General features: G+C 49.0%; 2 protein-coding genes across 2 annotated transcripts in view; one reads left to right on the forward strand and one right to left on the reverse strand.

Moving 5' to 3' along the window:
* The window catches only part of LOC123767555 (pseudouridine-5'-phosphate glycosidase), a 214951-nt gene that overhangs the window by 62232 nt on the left and 138158 nt on the right, over positions 1 to 14561 (forward strand). The gene's annotated exons all lie outside the window — the stretch shown is intronic.
* The window catches only part of LOC123767804 (uncharacterized), an 84182-nt gene continuing 80521 nt past the window's right edge, over positions 10901 to 14561 (reverse strand). Inside the window, exon 4 of the mRNA XM_045757854.2 lies at positions 10901 to 12200. Coding sequence (XP_045613810.2) covers positions 11926 to 12200 — 275 coding nt within the window. The 3' untranslated portion in view covers positions 10901 to 11925. The remainder of the gene's footprint in view (positions 12201 to 14561) is intronic.

Here is a 14561-nt window from a genome sequence, read left to right on the forward strand (position 1 = left end):
TGTGGGACTACACGTGTGCGTCTACATTGGCTGATACCTTTCTACCTTACAGCACAGCTGAGGGAGGTAGGGCAGCCACCTTCAGGGAGACCCAGAAAACTAACAAGTACAGGGACCTAGAACGTTGTTACAGGTTCGTGCCAATAGGCTCTGAGACTCTGGGCGCCTGGGGTAAATGTGCACTTAAGTTCCTGAAGGAGCTGGGCGAGGAACTCATTGGGAAGACTAGAGACCCAAGAGCGGCCAGTTTTATGTTTCAGCGCCTCAGTGTCGCTGTTCAGAGGGGAAATGAGTGCTGTATCTTGGGTACGCACCCGACCCCCGAGGAGCTGGACGAGGTCTTCGAACACTGATTGGTATATTGTTATATGAGTGTGTGTTTTCTGTAAACTGTAGCATTGCAATAAAATAAAAAAAAAATAAATAAAAAAAAAAATAAAAAAAAATAATAGGGGTGGTAGGAGAGGAAAAGATTAAAGTATTCAGTGAGAATCCACAAGGTCTTCTCTGAACACTATTTATTTTCTTCTTCGAGGATGTGGGTCCCTTTAATTAAACCAGTGGTGGTACCCCTATATATATATATATATATATATATATATATATATATATATATATATATATATATATATATATATATATATATATATATATATGTCGTACCTAGTAGCCAGAACACACTTCTCAGCCTACTATGCAAGGCCCGATTTGCCTAATAAGCTAAGTTTTCATGAATTAATTATTTTTCGACTACCTAACCTACCTAACCTAACCTAACCTAACTTTTTCGGCTACCTAACCTAACCTATAAAGATAGGTTAGGTTAGGTTAGGTTAGGTAGGGTTGGTTAGGTTTGGTCATGTATCTACGTTAATTTTACCTCCAATTAAAATAAAATGATCTCATACGTAATGAAATGGGTAGGTTTATCATTTCATAAGAAAAAAATTAGAGAAAATATATTCATTAAAGAAAACTTGGCTTATTAGGCAAATCGGGCTTTGCATAGTAGGCTGAGAAGTGCGTTCTGGCTACTAGGTACGACATATATATATATATACACACACACACACACATATACATACATTTATGGCTCTCCTATTCTGAGAGGGTAAGATAGCTGATAAAGAAACTAGTGTGTTATTAAGCACTTAACCACTGAAGGTGATTAAGGTGCTTCTACAAGCTCAGGTCATATAGTTACACCACAAACATACATTGTATAATTGATACATTACATGGTCAGTCTTGGGTACAAGTCCAATATATCATCAAGTGTTCCAGTACTCATATAGTAATTACAGAGTGCAGCATACCTCAGCCCAGGAGGGCGACAGTCAGTCAATATGGGACATTCTACAATATAATGCTCAAAGGAGTGGATATTTTCTCTTTCACAAAGTTGACACCTGGTGTATTGGACACTTTCACATAGTTGACACCTGGTGTATTCGACACTTGGGTTTTGAGAAGCTGCCAGATACGTCTATATCCCAGGCGTATTCTGGCCACTATAACATCACATTGCCGGGTTCTTGCTCTATTAGTCCCATATGTGAATGTCTCCTCACGATATCTATCATAATATTTAATGCTACAACTTTCAGGTCTTTGTGAATTTGTTAGGTCGGTGAAATTTTTATTAGATATTTGTTTAAGGGGACTGTCAGCCCCAAAGATCTCAGTATATAGGCAAGACAACAACGTCTCTTTCTAGGCGATTAACAATGCACAAACAACAGGGCTCCATCAAGGAACATATAATCTCCTCTCACAACCAGACCATCACCAGAGACATCTTAACAAGCAACACAGAAATCATCGATAGATACAGCGATAGCAGGAGACTCGACATCAGCGAGCCCCTACACATCAAAAAGTCAACACCAGCAATCAACAGCCAATTAACACATCACTCTATTCTACTCACATCAAAACCCCGAACCAACATAGAAGCAACAAGAGAAAATATGGGAAAATAGGCCTTCTGTAGTTACTTTCATTCCTATGTTCTCATATGCAATTTATTCCAATTGATTCATGTTATCTCACCCAAAACATTTGTGTCACCTAAAACGAATATAAGCATGAAATGACATGTGTAAACCTGTCTTTGAAAATGTGAGAAGTCCTTGTGAAATGGTTTTAGGCGTCAGACCATAACTAAAAAATGAGAAAATGAACTTTAGAGAGTTTATTTTTTAACTACCTCCGATAGTGAAGAAAAATGTAAGAAATATTGAGAAGATGCATGTTACAATCATTAATCTTACCCTTTCGGTCATATTCAACAACATATGTTTACAAGAAAGGATGCTACCATTTATATATATATAGATGAGTGGTATTTGAGTGTCATGGTCCTTTGAAGTCTGCCTAAGTACTGTACTTTTAAGAAATATCGGCATTTATATTGACACTTTGATGAAGTGTGAAATAAGATGAGGTGTTGTGTTGTCCAGAGAGTGTTGATGTTTCCTCCCACCGTTTCACTCACCAAGCCTCTGGAATTCTCGGTTGTGACCGACGACGTAGACCACTATGCTACATAATGCTTGTGAACTCGGGACTGCCAGCAGTGTAATGTTTCAAAATCAATTATCGGGTTTTATGTCATAATATATTCCGTGTGGTGGGACAAATAGCGTGAGTGGAACCTGGGGCTTGGCAGTGCTGACTGTTCACCATTGACCTACCACACGGAATATGTTATCACATAAACCAGATCATTGATTCTAGAACAGTAAACTGCTGCGTTATGAGCTTGTCAACGCCCTCCACCTAACATTTGTTCTCTTTAACATTCAGCTCAAAATCATAAGATCGAATAGAGGAGTAGGTTATGGGACTGAGGGTTAGGGGTTGTGAGGCTGGAGTGACGGTTGTGGGGTTGGGGGGGGGTTGTGAGTTTGGGGTGGTTGTTGGGGGGTTGTGAGTTTGGGGTGGTGGTTGGGGGGTTGTGAGTTTGGGGTGGTGGTTGGGGTTTTGTGGGTTTGGGACGGTGGTTGGGGGGTTGTGGGTTTGGGACGGTGGTTGGGGGGTTGTGGGTTTGGGACGGTGGTTGGGGGGTTGTGGGTTTGGGACGGTGGTTGGGGGTTGTGAGGTTTAAGTGATGGTTGTGGGGTTGGGGGAGGGGGGAGGGAGTGTTATAAGATTGGGGTTGAGGGGGTATGGGGGGAGGAGGTTATGGGTGCTTAAGGATCCGTTGTCGTCCTTTCCTCAACAGGGTTGCACGAGGCAAAGGTCCTCCTATCACTCCTATAATTCATCTGTAGATTCTTTAATTCATGTGGTTATTGGCATGGTGTTACTATGTACTCTCTCACACGGAGACCACGTGTGCACTACAAGGTGTACAGGTAGTCCTGGTTATCTTTGTGTACCTGGTGACGTAGCATAACCTTGGCACTTGTGGCAGTTGTTCTCTGGTGTGCTCTTGAATAGTATCCTTGTGGGGCCCTTTTGTTGTCCTGGCGGCATTATTGGCCAGGGCTCTTGTATAGGATGATCTTACAGCTGTACATGGTCACAGCGTCAGTGCTGAGGCTGTGTCACTGTTGGGGCTGTGTCAGTGTTGAGGCTGTGTCAGTGTTGGGGCTGTGTCAGTGTTGGGGCTGTGTCAGTGTTGGGGCTGTGTCAGTGTTGGGGCTGTGTCAGTGTTGGGGCTGTGTCAGTGTTGGGGCTGTGTCAGTGTTGGGGCTGTGTCAGTGTTGGGGCTGTGTCAGTGTTGGGGGGTGTCAGTGTTGGGGCTGTGTCAGTGTTGGGGGGTGTCAGTGTTGGGGCTGTGTCAGTGTTGGGGGGTGTCAGTGTTGGGGCTGTGTCAGTGTTGGGGGGTGTCAGTGTTGGGGCTGTGTCAGTGTTGGGGGGGTGTCAGTGTTGGGGCTGTGTCAGTGTTGGGGCTGTGTCAGTGTTGGGGGGATGTCAGTGTTGGGGCTGTGTCAGTGTTGGGGCTGTGTCAGTGTTGGGGCTGTGTCAGTGTTGGGGCTGTGTCAGTGTTGGGGCTGTGTCAGTGTTGAGGTTGTGTCAGTGTTGGGGCTGTGTCAGTGTTGGGGCTGTGTCAGTGTTGGGGCTGTGTCAGTGTTGGGGGGTGTCAGTGTTGGGGCTGTGTCAGTGTTGGGGGGTGTCAGTGTTGGGGCTGTGTCAGTGTTGGGGGGGGTGTCAGTGTTGGGGCTGTGTCAGTGTTGGGGCTGTGTCAGTGTTGGGGGGATGTCAGTGTTGGGGCTGTGTCAGTGTTGGGGGGATGTCAGTGTTGGGGCTGTGTCAGTGTTGGGGGGTGTCAGTGTTGGGGCTGTGTCAGTGTTGGGGGGTGTCAGTGTTGGGGCTGTGTCAGTGTTGGGGGGTGTCAGTGTTGGGGCTGTGTCAGTGTTGGGGGATGTCAGTGTTGGGGCTGTGTCAGTGTTGGGGGGTGTCAGTGTTGGGGCTGTGTCAGTGTTGGGGGGATGTCAGTGTTGGGGCTGTGTCAGTGTTGGGGGGTGTCAGTGTTGGGGCTGTGTCAGTGTTGGGGGATGTCAGTGTTGGGGCTGTGTCAGTGTTGGGGGGTGTCAGTGTTGGGGCTGTGTCAGTGTTGGGGGGATGTCAGTGTTGGGGCTGTGTCAGTGTTGGGGGGTGTCAGTGTTGGGGCTGTGTCAGTGTTGGGGGGTGTCAGTGTTGGGGCTGTGTCAGTGTTGGGGGGTGTCAGTGTTGGGGCTGTGTCAGTGTTGGGGCTGTGTCACTGTTGGGGGGGTGTCAGTGTTGGGGCTGTGTCAGTGTTGGGGGGTGTCAGTGTTGGGGCTGTGTCACTGTTGGGGGGATGTCAGTGTTGGGGCTGTGTCAGTGTTGGGGGGATGTCAGTGTTGGGGCTGTGTCAGTGTTGGGGGGATGTCAGTGTTGGGGCTGTGTCAGTGTTGGGGGGTGTCAGTGTTGGGGCTGTGTCAGTGTTGGGGGGTGTCAGTGTTGGGGCTGTGTCAGTGTTGGGGGGTGTCAGTGTTGGGGCTGTGTCAGTGTTGGGGGGTGTCAGTGTTGGGGCTGTGTCACTGTTGGGGGGATGTCAGTGTTGGGGCTGTGTCAGTGTTGGGGGGATGTCAGTGTTGGGGCTGTGTCAGTGTTGGGGGGATGTCAGTGTTGGGGCTGTGTCAGTGTTGGGGGGTGTCAGTGTTGGGGCTGTGTCAGTGTTGGGGGGTGTCAGTGTTGGGGCTGTGTCAGTGTTGGGGGGGTGTCAGTGTTGGGGCTGTGTCAGTGTTGGGGCTGTGTCAGTGTTGGGGGGGTGTCAGTGTTGGGGCTGTGTCAGTGTTGGGGTGTGTCAGTGTTGGGGTGTGTCAGTGTTGGGGCTGTGTCAGTGTTGGGGGGATGTCAGTGTTGGGGCTGTGTCAGTGTTGGGGGGTGTCAGTGTTGGGGCTGTGTCAGTGTTGGGGCTGTGTCAGTGTTGGGGGGATGTCAGTGTTGGGGCTGTGTCAGTGTTGGGGGGATGTCAGTGTTGGGGCTGTGTCAGTGTTGGGGGGATGTCAGTGTTGGGGCTGTGTCAGTGTTGGGGGGATGTCAGTGTTGGGGCTGTGTCAGTGTTGGGGGGGTGTCAGTGTTGGGGCTGTGTCAGTGTTGGGGCTGTGTCAGTGTTGGGGTGTGTCAGTGTTGGGGCTGTGTCAGTGTTGGGGCTGTGTCAGTGTTGGGGTGTGTCAGTGTTGGGGCTGTGTCAGTGTTGGGGCTGTGTCAGTGTTGGGGCTGTGTCAGTGTTGGGGTGTGTCAGTGTTGGGGCTGTGTCAGTGTTGGGGCTGTGTCAGTGTTGGGGTGTGTCAGTGTTGGGGCTGTGTCAGTGTTGGGGCTGTGTCAGTGTTGGGGCTGTGTCAGTGTTGGGGGGTGTCAGTGTTGGGACTGTGTCAGTGTTGGGGGGATGTCAGTGTTGGGGCTGTGTCAGTGTTGGGGGGGTGTCAGTGTTGGGGCTGTGTCAGTGTTGGGGCTGTGTCAGTGTTGGGGTGTGTCAGTGTTGGGGCTGTGTCAGTGTTGGGGCTGTGTCAGTGTTGGGGTGTGTCAGTGTTGGGGCTGTGTCAGTGTTGGGGCTGTGTCAGTGTTGGGGCTGTGTCAGTGTTGGGGCTGTGTCAGTGTTGGGGCTGTGTCAGTGTTGGGGCTGTGTCAGTGTTGGGGCTGTGTCAGTGTTGGGGTGTGTCAGTGTTGGGGCTGTGTCAGTGTTGGGGCTGTGTCAGTGTTGGGGCTGTGTCAGTGTTGGGGCTGTGTCAGTGTTGGGGCTGTGTCAGTGTTGGGGTGTGTCAGTGTTGGGGCTGTGTCAGTGTTGGGGCTGTGTCAGTGTTGGGGTGTGTCAGTGTTGGGGCTGTGTCAGTGTTGGGGCTGTGTCAGTGTTGGGGGGGTGTCAGTGTTGGGGCTGTGTCAGTGTTGGGGGGTGTCAGTGTTGGGGCTGTGTCAGTGTTGGGGGGTGTCAGTGTTGGGGCTGTGTCAGTGTTGGGGCTGTGTCAGTGTTGGGGGGGGGTGTCAGTGTTGGGGCTGTGTCAGTGTTGGGGCTGTGTCAGTGTTGGGGCTGTGTCAGTGTTGGGGGGGGGTGTCAGTGTTGGGGCTGTGTCAGTGTTGGGGGGGGTGTCAGTGTTGGGGCTGTGTCAGTGTTGGGGCTGTGTCAGTGTTGGGGCTGTGTCAGTGTTGGGGCTGCGTCAGTGTTGGGGCTGCGTCAGTGTTGGGGTGTGTCAGTGTTGGGGTGTGTCAGTGTTGGGGTGTGTCAGTGTTGGGGCTGTGTCAGTGTTGGGGTGTGTCAGTGTTGGGGCTGTGTCAGTGTTGGGGCTGTGTCAGTGTTGGGGCTGTGTCAGTGTTGGGGCTGTGTCAGTGTTGGGGCTGTGTCAGTGTTGGGGTGTGTCAGTGTTGGGGCTGTGTCAGTGTTGGGGTGTGTCAGTGTTGGGGCTGTGTCAGTGTTGGGGCTGTGTCAGTGTTGGGGCTGTGTCAGTGTTGGGGTGTGTCAGTGTTGGGGCTGTGTCAGTGTTGGGGTGTGTCAGTGTTGGGGCTGTGTCACTGTTGGGGGGATGTCAGTGTTGGGGCTGTGTCAGTGTTGGGGGGATGTCAGTGTTGGGGCTGTGTCAGTGTTGGGGGGATGTCAGTGTTGGGGCTGTGTCAGTGTTGGGGGGTGTCAGTGTTGGGGCTGTGTCAGTGTTGGGGGGTGTCAGTGTTGGGGCTGTGTCAGTGTTGGGGGGTGTCAGTGTTGGGGCTGTGTCAGTGTTGGGGGGTGTCAGTGTTGGGGCTGTGTCACTGTTGGGGGGATGTCAGTGTTGGGGCTGTGTCAGTGTTGGGGGGATGTCAGTGTTGGGGCTGTGTCAGTGTTGGGGGGATGTCAGTGTTGGGGCTGTGTCAGTGTTGGGGGGTGTCAGTGTTGGGGCTGTGTCAGTGTTGGGGGGTGTCAGTGTTGGGGCTGTGTCAGTGTTGGGGGGGTGTCAGTGTTGGGGCTGTGTCAGTGTTGGGGCTGTGTCAGTGTTGGGGGGGTGTCAGTGTTGGGGCTGTGTCAGTGTTGGGGTGTGTCAGTGTTGGGGTGTGTCAGTGTTGGGGCTGTGTCAGTGTTGGGGGGATGTCAGTGTTGGGGCTGTGTCAGTGTTGGGGGGTGTCAGTGTTGGGGCTGTGTCAGTGTTGGGGCTGTGTCAGTGTTGGGGGGATGTCAGTGTTGGGGCTGTGTCAGTGTTGGGGGGATGTCAGTGTTGGGGCTGTGTCAGTGTTGGGGGGATGTCAGTGTTGGGGCTGTGTCAGTGTTGGGGGGATGTCAGTGTTGGGGCTGTGTCAGTGTTGGGGGGGTGTCAGTGTTGGGGCTGTGTCAGTGTTGGGGCTGTGTCAGTGTTGGGGTGTGTCAGTGTTGGGGCTGTGTCAGTGTTGGGGCTGTGTCAGTGTTGGGGTGTGTCAGTGTTGGGGCTGTGTCAGTGTTGGGGCTGTGTCAGTGTTGGGGCTGTGTCAGTGTTGGGGTGTGTCAGTGTTGGGGCTGTGTCAGTGTTGGGGCTGTGTCAGTGTTGGGGTGTGTCAGTGTTGGGGCTGTGTCAGTGTTGGGGCTGTGTCAGTGTTGGGGCTGTGTCAGTGTTGGGGGGTGTCAGTGTTGGGACTGTGTCAGTGTTGGGGGGATGTCAGTGTTGGGGCTGTGTCAGTGTTGGGGGGGTGTCAGTGTTGGGGCTGTGTCAGTGTTGGGGCTGTGTCAGTGTTGGGGTGTGTCAGTGTTGGGGCTGTGTCAGTGTTGGGGCTGTGTCAGTGTTGGGGTGTGTCAGTGTTGGGGCTGTGTCAGTGTTGGGGCTGTGTCAGTGTTGGGGCTGTGTCAGTGTTGGGGCTGTGTCAGTGTTGGGGCTGTGTCAGTGTTGGGGCTGTGTCAGTGTTGGGGCTGTGTCAGTGTTGGGGTGTGTCAGTGTTGGGGCTGTGTCAGTGTTGGGGCTGTGTCAGTGTTGGGGCTGTGTCAGTGTTGGGGCTGTGTCAGTGTTGGGGCTGTGTCAGTGTTGGGGTGTGTCAGTGTTGGGGCTGTGTCAGTGTTGGGGCTGTGTCAGTGTTGGGGTGTGTCAGTGTTGGGGCTGTGTCAGTGTTGGGGCTGTGTCAGTGTTGGGGGGGTGTCAGTGTTGGGGCTGTGTCAGTGTTGGGGGGTGTCAGTGTTGGGGCTGTGTCAGTGTTGGGGGGTGTCAGTGTTGGGGCTGTGTCAGTGTTGGGGCTGTGTCAGTGTTGGGGGGGGGTGTCAGTGTTGGGGCTGTGTCAGTGTTGGGGCTGTGTCAGTGTTGGGGCTGTGTCAGTGTTGGGGGGGGGGGTGTCAGTGTTGGGGCTGTGTCAGTGTTGGGGGGGGTGTCAGTGTTGGGGCTGTGTCAGTGTTGGGGCTGTGTCAGTGTTGGGGCTGTGTCAGTGTTGGGGCTGTGTCAGTGTTGGGGCTGCGTCAGTGTTGGGGTGTGTCAGTGTTGGGGCTGTGTCAGTGTTGGGGTGTGTCAGTGTTGGGGTGTGTCAGTGTTGGGGCTGTGTCAGTGTTGGGGTGTGTCAGTGTTGGGGCTGTGTCAGTGTTGGGGCTGTGTCAGTGTTGGGGCTGTGTCAGTGTTGGGGCTGTGTCAGTGTTGGGGTGTGTCAGTGTTGGGGCTGTGTCAGTGTTAGGGCTGTGTCAGTGTTGGGGCTGTGTCAGTGTTGGGGTGTGTCAGTGTTGGGGTGTGTCAGTGTTGGGGTGTGTCAGTGTTGGGGCTGTGTCAGTGTTGGGGTGTGTCAGTGTTGGGGCTGTGTCAGTGTTGGGGTGTGTCAGTGTTGGGGCTGTCAATGTTGGGGTGTGTCAGTGTTGGGGCTGTGTCAGTGATGGGGTGTGTCAGTGTTACCATACCCCGTGCAAGTAGCACGGGCTATGGTGAGCCCGTAGTGAACGTACCTGGCACAGGAGCGGTGCTGTGTTTCTTGACGTTGGGGCACCTCAGGAGGACGGGCGGGCTTAGGAATAAAACAACATTTCAGCCTAGTTGCGTAGTGTTTATTTTCATATTGTACAGTTGCTGCCGGGTTGCCAGAGGAGGCAGTAAGGCACCTTATGTTGTGATGTGTACAGTGTTGCCAACATGCTGGCGTATCCCGGCCATATGATGACTGGTCAGTATGGAGGCTGGACGCTCTCTAAGGAGAGCAGGCTGTGGCTACACCTACCAGCCCCTACTTTACTTACACCAATTATGAGAAATTGGACGCGTGATAAAGGTATTACTGAAAAAATAATACTATAATATATATGTATATATATTCATATATATATATATATATATATATATATATATATATATATATATATATATATATATATATATATATATATATATGTCGTACCTAGTAGCCAGAACGCACTTCTCAGCCTACTATGCAAGGCCCGATTTGCCTAATAAGCCAAGTTTTCATGAATTAATTGTTTTTCGACTACCTAACCCACCTAACCTAACCTAACCTAACGTTTTCGGCTACCTAACCTAACCTAACCTATAAAGATAGGTTAGGTTAGGTTAGGTAGGGTTGGTTAGGTTCGGTCATATATCTACGTTAATTTTAACTCCAATAAAAACAAATTGACCTCATACATAATGAAATGGGTAGCTTTATCATTTCATAAGAAAAAAATTAGAGAAAATATATTAATTCAGGAAAACTTGGCTTATTAGGCAAATCGGGCCTTGCATAGTAGGCTGAGAAGTGCGTTCTGGCTACTAGGTTCGACATATATATATATATATATATATATATATATATATATATATATATATATATATATATATATATATATATATATACATATATATATATATATATATATATATATATATATATATATATATATATATATATATATATATATATATATATATATATATATATATATCTGAATAGAGCTTAAACATCTTCGATTTTTTATACCTGCGTTTGGGTGAGGTGATATGTTACATCAGCTTTGGATGAGGTGAAAACAAACTTTCAGCACAGGATAGAACACGAAACAATGGGTATTGACGGTAAGAATGGAAGTAATTGCAGAGGGCCTATTGGCCCATATTTCTTGATGCTTCTATATTGGAGCGGAGTCTTGAAGTGGGTAGAATATATTTGTGCATTAATTGGCTGTTTATTGCTGGTGTTGACTTCTTGATATGTAGTGCAATCAACAGCCAATTAATGCACAAATATATTCTACCCACTTCAAGACTCCGCTCCAATATAGAAGCATCAAGAAATATGGGCCAATAGGCCCTCTGCAATTACTTCCATTCTTACCGTCAATACCCATTGTTTCGTGTTCTATCCTGTGCTGAAAGTTTGTTTTCACCTCATCCAAAGCTGATGTAACATATCACCTCACCCCAATGTGTGTGTATATATACATACATATACATATATATATATATATATATATATATATATATATATATATATATATATATATATATATATATATATATATATATATATATATATATATATATATATATATATAAGAAAAGTGTAAAAATGGGGACAAGAGGATGGTTTGTGAAGGAGAGGGAGTGTTATCCAGGTGGATGGTGGCAAGTGTTGGCCTGTAGTTTGACCACTTGCCAGGGGAGTGAGCACTGTCAAAGGCACTTCTTATCTACACTTTCTCCAGTACACTCACGCAAGTTTGTGAGACACTCTGAGTACACTCACCACTTCATACCGTTATCTTCACTCTTTAAAACCTCACTACACCAGGTCACTTAAATGTGTCACTACACCAGGTCACTTAAATGTGTCACTGTACCAGGTCACTTAAATGTGTCCATGGAACCGCTGCTGATGGTTCCCGCCCGGGCCCCGCCCAGGCAGGTGGGGCCGGGCGTACGTCACGCTCTAGGTGTCACGGGCTTCCGGTGGGGTGCGGAGGGCCGTGTCACGCCCCATGAAGACCCCCCCCCCCCACCCCTCTCACCGGATGTATCACAGGGACCGTGTCCTGCAGGTTCCGGCACGGGGCACTCCCTGGCCAGGCAGGAGCCCTGGGCACGGGGCAAGTCTTGGGCATCTTTTTTTTCGTGTTGTTTACGGGTTTGGGTGGGTGTGTGCCAGGGGTAGCCAGGCCAGCCTCACGCCACGGCTAGTGCCCCGTGTATATACCCACCACCCGTTTTGGAGCCAATTAAACAGTTTACACCAAAACCGAACCAACAAATATACAAAATGGAATATTTTAAAGAGGGAACAAAAGTATCTTCTTTAAAGTATCTCATTTTCATATATATATTTAGGTAAGTTCAATTGAGAAGTAAATTGATTAGTTGTAAAGCGGAGTTGTGAACATTACACAAGGGGTTATGAGTGAGGTGAGGACGGGGAGCACACCAGCCAGCCTCACAGCCCACTGTGAAAGACAACGATGCTGTACAGTTAAGCCTGGAGACTGTGTGGGCTATGGGCGTCGGGGGTGTGGGCGTGAGGGACGGTGAAGGTGGGCGAGGAGCGGGGGTGTGGTGGGTGGTGGTGTCACCTGGGGTGGTACACGCCCACCACATTGTCCTTAGGGGTCTTGCAGCAGCAGGACGTCACCACGATCGCCACGCCCACCATCCCGCCCACCAACACCGCCATGGCTCCCTGCGCCCCGGCCAGGAACTGCACCCACGCCTTCATCCTCTCCTCGGTGGGGGTGGGCGGCGGGGCGGGCGTGGTGTAGGTGGGCGTGAGGGCTGCCAGGAGGCCCAGGAGGATGAGCTGGAGGAGGCAGGACACCACAGAGAGCACGCCCACCACCAGGTACCCTGGAACCAAACACTCCGCTCTCTCAGTACTCCAACCTTACATCTTAAACTCTAACATGCTCCACCACCTCTATCACTAACACTCCTTCACTTGCCACAAATATATCACAAATATTATATATCAAATGATATCATAATTATATTTGAACAACAAATAAAGATATTAAGACCTGAAATCATTATGACAAAATAATAATAACTTTTTTTAAGTTGTATTAAATAGTAATAATCATTTACCTCATAACACTGTACAACTGTGTGGGACCACAACTGTGTGGGACCACAACTGTGTGGGACCACAACACTGTACAACTGTGTGGGACCACAACACTGTACAACTGTGTGGGACCACAACTGTGTGGGACCACAACACTGTACAACTGTGTGGGACCACAACTGTGTGGGACCACAACTGTGTGGGACCACAACACTGTACAACTGTGTGGGACCACAACACTGTACAACTGTGTGGGACCACAACTGTGTGGGACCACAACACTGTACAACTGTGTGGGACCACAACTGTGTGGGACCACAACTGTGTGGGACCACAACTGTGTGGGGACCATAACACCGTACAATTGTGCGGACCATAACACTGTACAACTGTGTAGGGACCACAACACTGTACAACTGTGTGGGGACCACAACACTACAACTGTGTGGGGACCACAACACTGTACAACTGTGTGGGGACCACAACACTGTACAACTGTGTGCGGACCATAACACTGTACAACTGTGTGGGACCACAACACTGTACAACTGTGTGAGGACCACAACACTGTACAACTGTGTGAGGACCACACCACTGTACAACTGTGCAGCCCTACAACACTGTACACTGATATGACAACAAATAATACTGTGAGGTGGATAAGATAAATAAATATCTACCTAAATATCGCTATAACAAAAGTTTGCGTCATATTTAAATTTAAACACTTGAATAAAATATTAATTTGCTCAAATTGCGCATAAATTAAACAAAAAATGATGTATCGGAAAATCACAGGAAGACAACACATTGATAGCAACAGCACCCGCAACACTGTTGATGGATGCATTATTGATTGACCCCGGGCACCGCCGGGGGGCTCCTCCCTATTGGTCATTGCCACCAGGTATACTGTGACGTCGTAGTGACGTCACAGTATACCTCGTGCACGCCATATACATATATATGACTCTCATTGTAGCTCTCACTCGTTAAGTTTGGTTAAGTTAGGAGAGGTTAGGCTAAGTTAGTTTAGTATTGGTTAGGATAAGTTAGTTAGTATTGGTTAGGATAAGTTAGTTAGTATTGGTTAGGATAAGTTAGTTTAGAAGAGGTTAAGCTAAGTAAGGTTAAGGATAGGTTACGGTAAGTTAGGATAGCTTAGGCTAAGTTAGGATAGATTAGGCTAGCTTAGGATACGATAGGCTAGGTTAGGTTAAGCTAACTTAGGATAGACTAAGTTAGGGTAGGATAAGTTAGTCTGAGTTATGATAGGTTAGGTTAGACTATGTTAGGTGAGCACCGCAGTTTATCAACCCGGCATTTCTTAACTAATTAACTTGTAAAACCAAGTATTTCTTATCTTACCTGCTTGTCCTGCTTGTTATCTGCTACAATACCTGGTATCTTACCTTCTTGTCCTGCTTGTTATCCACTACAATACCTGGTATCTTACCTGCTTGTCCTGCTTGTTATCCGCTACAATACCTGGTATCTTACCTGCTTGTACTGCTTGTTATCCGCTACAATACCTGGTATCTTACCTGCTTGTCCTGCTTGTTATCCGCTACAATACCTGGTATCTTACCTGCTTGTCCTGCTTGTTATCCGCTACAATACCTGGTATCTTACCTGCTTGTACTGCTTGTTATCCGCTACAATACCTGGTATCTTACCTGCTTGTCCTGCTTGTTATCCGCTACAATACCTGGTATCTTACCTGCTTGTCCTGCTTGTTATCCGCTACAATACCTGGTATCTTACCTGCTTGTCCTGCTTGTTATCCGCTACAATACCTGGTATCTTACCTGCTTGTCCTGCTTGTTATCCGCTACAATACCTGGTATCTTACCTGCTTGTCCTGCTTGTTATCCGCTACAATACCTGGTATCTTACCTGCTTGTCCTGCTTGTTATCCGCTACAATACCTGGTATCTTACCGGCTTGTCCTGCTTGTTATCCGCTACAATACCTGGTATCTTATCTGCTTGTCCTGCTTGTTATCCGCTACAATACCTGGTATCTTACCTGCTTGTCCTGCTTGTTATCCGCTACAATACCTGGTATCTTACCTGCTTGTCCTGCTTGTTATCCGCTACAATACCTGGTATCTTACCTGCTTGTCCTGCTTGTTATCCGCTACA

This window comes from Procambarus clarkii, chromosome 67 (genome assembly GCF_040958095.1).
Source record: "Procambarus clarkii isolate CNS0578487 chromosome 67, FALCON_Pclarkii_2.0, whole genome shotgun sequence".
NCBI classification, from domain to species: domain Eukaryota; kingdom Metazoa; phylum Arthropoda; class Malacostraca; order Decapoda; family Cambaridae; genus Procambarus; species Procambarus clarkii.